This window comes from Nansenia antarctica (genome assembly GCF_963989245.1).
Source record: "Nansenia antarctica genome assembly, chromosome: 4".
Classification (NCBI taxonomy): Eukaryota; Metazoa; Chordata; class Actinopteri; order Argentiniformes; family Microstomatidae; genus Nansenia; species Nansenia antarctica.
This window is the reverse complement of record NC_137689.1, coordinates 71568472-71573471: the sequence shown is the minus strand read 5'-3', so window position 1 is coordinate 71573471 and position 5000 is coordinate 71568472. Positions and strand designations below refer to the sequence as shown.

General features: G+C 50.1%; 1 protein-coding gene across 1 annotated transcript in view; it reads left to right on the top strand.

Annotated features, from left to right (window-relative positions):
• Positions 1 to 5000, top strand: part of LOC308156344 (transmembrane protein 132D) — a gene marked incomplete at both ends in the record, with an annotated part of 41641 nt that overhangs the window by 35321 nt on the left and 1320 nt on the right. Inside the window, 3 exons of the mRNA XM_080529682.1 lie at positions 1887 to 2202; positions 3089 to 3280; positions 4722 to 5000. The exon at positions 4722 to 5000 is cut by the window's right edge and continues 1320 nt beyond it. Coding sequence (XP_080385808.1) covers positions 1887 to 2202; positions 3089 to 3280; positions 4722 to 5000 — 787 coding nt within the window. The remainder of the gene's footprint in view (positions 1 to 1886; positions 2203 to 3088; positions 3281 to 4721) is intronic.

The following is a 5000-nucleotide window of genomic DNA, read 5'->3' as shown; positions in this document are numbered from 1 at the left end:
ACTTTGCAACACGCCGGCCCGCTCATTGGGAGAAATTTGGGGTTCAGTGTCTTGCCCAAGGACACCTCGACATGTGGAGCCAGGGAATGGCCAGCCGCCGACCTTGCGATCATTAGACGCCGGCTCTACCTCCTGAGCCACAGCCGCCCCAACAGATGGACAACGTAAGTTGTTGTTCAAGGAAAACAACGAATATAAGCCATAAATCACAAACTATTTTATTCATTTATTCAACCTCCGATTACACGACATAGAAGCACTTCACACACAGTACTGTACAGCGCTGATAGATAGATGAATAACACATGGTTCCTTATAAGGGGGGGTTTTGGGGGGGTCTGACCCTCCTAATGAAGACTTGGACCCCCCTCAAAAGAGGTAAAAACAACAGATCGGGGGGGAGGGGGGGGAGGGGTGGAAACATTGATAGGTCACGAGAATACAGCACACGCCTGTAAGTGTTACCTTTACGCCAGGGGCAGCCAACCTGAAAATGATGTGTATCGATGTAGGTCCAGTGATATTGATCGATATCACCCCCCTCCTCACCCCCCTCCCCACTCCCCACCCCCCTTCGACACAAACATTCACCCCCACCCCATCGATTGTCATTGTATAATTCACACTCTTAATACACAGTAGATTACTATGTCTGTGTACCTCTGTGTGTGTGTACCTCTGTGTGTGTGTGTGTGTGTGTGTGTGTGTGTGTGTATGCCTTTGTGCGTGTGTTCCTCTGTGTCTGTGTGTGTGCGCGTGTGTGTGCCTCTGTGTGTGTGTGTGTGTTTGTCTGCGTGTGTCCCTCTGTGTGTGTGTGTGTGTGTGTGTGTGTGTGTGTGTGTGTGTGTGTGTGTGTGGAGCCTTCAGCTTAGCTGCGTAGCCTAATGCATATTACAGAGAAGGACAACAGACAACAATGCCCGGGCTTAATCTATAATCACGTCTCCGTTAGTTACAGAGCATTAGTGTGTTATTCATTATGGGACAGGGACTGGGGGGACTGATGGGGGGGGAGGGCGGGGGGATTGCCCTGGGGAACCAGGTCACAGAGATCCCACTCGATACCAGGACGTGTTCTCACTCAATACAGTTGTTTTTGTTGTTGCCGCGGGCTACCGTTGTGTGGCTGTTCCCCCCAGGGCTAGCTAGGTTGGCGGGTTGATTGATTGAGCAAGAGTGTAGTCTACCGCTGTTCCTGTTTTAGCTCTGTTTCACAGCGAGAGCGTCGCGATGCCAAACATGTTCGATCTATATTATACGTGGTCGTGTTATAATGACTAACTGTGTATTTTCAGTAGCCAGCTGGTTTTCATTCACCCTGTCTGACAAGCCGTGATAGCTGTATGTGAAACTCCACAGACGGTTTTCGGACAGTAATATTGCCTGTCTCTGTCTGCCTGTCTGTCTGCCTGTCTGTCTGTCTGTCTAACTAACCGACTGCCTGCCTGTCTGTCTGTCTGTCTGTCTGTCTAACTGTCTGTCTGTCTGTCTAACTATCTGTCTGTCTGTCTTACTGCCTGTCTGTCTAACTGTCTGCCTATCTGTCTGTCTAACTGTGTGCCTGCCTGCCTGCCTATCTGTCTAACTGCCTGCTTTCCTAACTGTCTGTCTGCCTGTCTGTCTGTCTGTCTAACTGTCCGACTGCCTGCCTGTCTGTCTGTCTGTCTGTCTGTCTGTCTGTCTGTCTATCTAACTGTCCGACTGCCTGCCTATCTGTCTGTCTGTCTGTCTAACTGTCTGTCTGTCTGTCTAACTATCTGTCTGTCTGTCTTACTGCCTGTCTGTCTAACTGTCTGCCTATCTGTCTGTCTAACTGTGTTCCTGCCTGCCTGCCTATCTGTCTAACTGCCTGCTTTCCTAACTGTGTCTGCCTGTCTGTCTGTCAGGTCCAGCTGGGTGAGAGACGAGGAGGAGGAGGAGGAGGAGATGAAGAAGGGGAAGGGCTGCATGCTCCAGTACCAGAGCTCCCTGCTCAGGGTGCTCACGCCGTTCGTGGCTGAGCCCGCGGACCCCCCCGTGGACCTGCGGGGGGTGCCGGGCGGGGAGGAGAGGTCCATGGAGTACTTCCTGGGGCCGGACTGGCAGGTGGACGTCACCGGGCTGGTGCGCTACTCCCTCAGGGTGGGAGACCCCGCCGTGGCCCGGATACAGGCTGGAGGGACGGTCCTGCAGGGGCGCGCGGTGGGGACCACCACACTACAGGTAATGTGTGTGTGTAGGGGTGTGTGTGTGTGTAGGTGTAGGGGTATGTGTGTGTGTATGTGTGTGTGCTAATATGAATGTGTGTGTGTGTGTGTGTGTGTGTGTGCTAATATGAATGTGTGTGTGTGCTATGAATATGTGTGTGTGTGTGTGTGTGTGTAGGTGTGTGTGTGTGTGTGTGTGTGTGTGTGCTAATATGAATGTGTGTGTGTGCTATGAATATGCGTGTGTGTGTGCGTGTGTGTGTGTGTGTGTGTGTGTGTGTGTGCCATGTAAATTTATTTTATTTGGATAAAACCCCTTGAGATGTGCCAATCTCGTTTTCGAGGGGGTCCTAACAACACATAATGCATAATACATAATAATACAATACAAATATAATAATACATATTGCATAATACATAATAATGTATATGAACAATACATATTGTTTATGCCATGTGTTAATATGAATATGTGTGCGTGTGTGTTTGCGTGTCCGTGTGTTAATATGAATATGTGTGTGTGTGTGCGTGCGTGTGTGTGTGTGTTTGTGTGTCCATGTGTTAATATGAATATGTGTGTGTGTGTGTGTGTGTGTGTGTGCTAATGAATATGAATATGTGTGTGTGTGTTTGTGTGTGTGTGTGTGTGTGTGTGTGTGTGCTAATGAATATGAATGTGTGTGTGTGTGTGTGTGTGTGCATGTGTGTGTGTGTGTGTGTGTGTGTGCGTGTGTGTGTGTGTGTGTGCGTGTGTGTGTGTGTGTGTGCGGGTGTGTGTGTGTGTGTGTGTGTGTGTTGATATGAATATGTGTGTGTGTGTGTGTGTGTGTTAATATGAATATGTGTGTGTGTGTGTGTGTGTGTGTGTGTGTGTGTGTGTGTGTGTGTGTGTGGCGTTGCAGGTGATGTCTCCTCTCTCTGACTCCGTCCTGGCTGAGCGGAGCGTCAAGGTGTCTGATGACAGAGTGAGTGTGACAGAGCTGGGGGTGCAGCTGGTGTCTGGCCTCTCTCTGTCCCTCCAGCTCAGCCCAGGCAGCAACCGGGCCATCGTCGCCACGGCGACCACACAGGAAGTCATGCAGAGACCCAAGCAGGTAAGCAGACAAAACCTCCAAACACAACAACTTCCTGTGCCAGACAAAAAAGGATAAAATCGCTAAAACGTTCTCAACAACCAAATAGCCCTCAGATATTGTTCACACTCACAATAAAGTGCCTAGACTCAAATTCAAAGCCGTACCTATTCAAACCAATATAATGGATATCTATTATTATCAGACGCTTGTGCCTATCAAATGCGTCGAATAATGAAAAAGATTGACCAAAAAGTGTCCCTCGCTATCTAAACCCCCTAGCAACAAAAGAGGGCAGTTTCACAGTGAGTAGAGAGCATGGAGTCCTCACAGCATGCCGTTTCCTACCAGTGGGTTCAGTGTATTCAGTTGTGGCAGCATGCCATTCAAAAACACTTCCCCAAACGTGTGTGTGTGTGTATGTGTGTGTGTGTGTGTGTGTGTGTGTGTGTGCGTGTGTGTGTGTGTGTGTGGAAGCCATTAGACGGCTCTGCGTCCACAGCCCATTCTGCCTGCCCTGGGTTGGCAGCGGCTAGCTTGACCCAGTCAATGCTGAGAGTACCATTAGAACCCAGCCAGAACACATGGACATTTGTTTCTATGACGGGTGGTGTTAATGTGCTACGCAGGCCTAGCATGCATAATGTATTTCACCCCCAGACAAAAAGGACCAGGCTTGTGGCACCAATCGTTCATATCAGCTAGTCTAACATATCTCTTAATCTCTCTCTTCTCTCTCTCTCTCTCTCTCTCTCTCTCTCTCTCTCTCTCTCTCTCTCTCTCTCTCTCTCTCTCTCTCTCTCTCTCTCTCTCTCTCTCTCTCTCTCTCTCTCTGTTAATGAAGGTTTATTTTCGTCCATTCCAAATGAATATTGACCCCCCTGTAGTTAAATTGAGTTTCACGTCGTGATTTTATAGAACTGTGGTTTGTGGCGCGGCAGCGTAGCCTCAGGGCTAATTATAAAGAGATTACCACCTACAGTCGACCATCTTTAGATATTCACAAAGAGAGGGATTAGGTAGAATGTCAACCGAACTGACTAAAGGCAGTGCAGAAATTGAAATGAATCGAATTATTGATTAATGGTGGTTTCTGAGGGTGCTTTGGAAAGATCCATATCAGCTCCTGCGTTTAAAACTCTTGTTCGCAGGCTTTAATACTTTATCTAATAATGTCAGGGAATATCTGGAAACGTATTGATGTAAAACCGCCACTCTCTCTCTCTCTCTCTCTCTCTCTCTCTCTCTCTCTCTCTCTCTCTCTCTCTCTATTTCTCTCTCTCTCCCTCTCTCATTCTCTCTCTCTCTCCCTCTCTCTCTCTCTCTATTTCTCTCTCTCTCCCTCTTATTCTCTCTCTCTCGTTCTCTCTCTCTCTCCCTCTCTCTCTTTCCCTCTCTCCCTCTCCCTCTCGCTCCCTCTCTCCCTCTCCCCCTCCCACTCCCCCTCACTCTCTCTCTGCAGGAGGCGGTGGTCAGCTGCTGGGTCCAGTTCAGCGACGGCTCGGTGACCCCCCTGGACCTGTTCGACCGCGCCTCCTACTCCCTGACCGTGACCTCGGCGGACCCGGAGGTGGCCACCGTACGCCGGACCCCCCAGGCGGCGGGGGCGGCGGCGTTCGCGGTGGCCGTGGGCGAGGGCGGCGGCCGGCGGACCCTGGTGAAGGCCGAGCTGAGGATCTGCGAGGAGTGTCAGAAGTCCAAGAGGAAGAGCAAGCTGGCGGTGGGCATGGCGGTCCTCAAG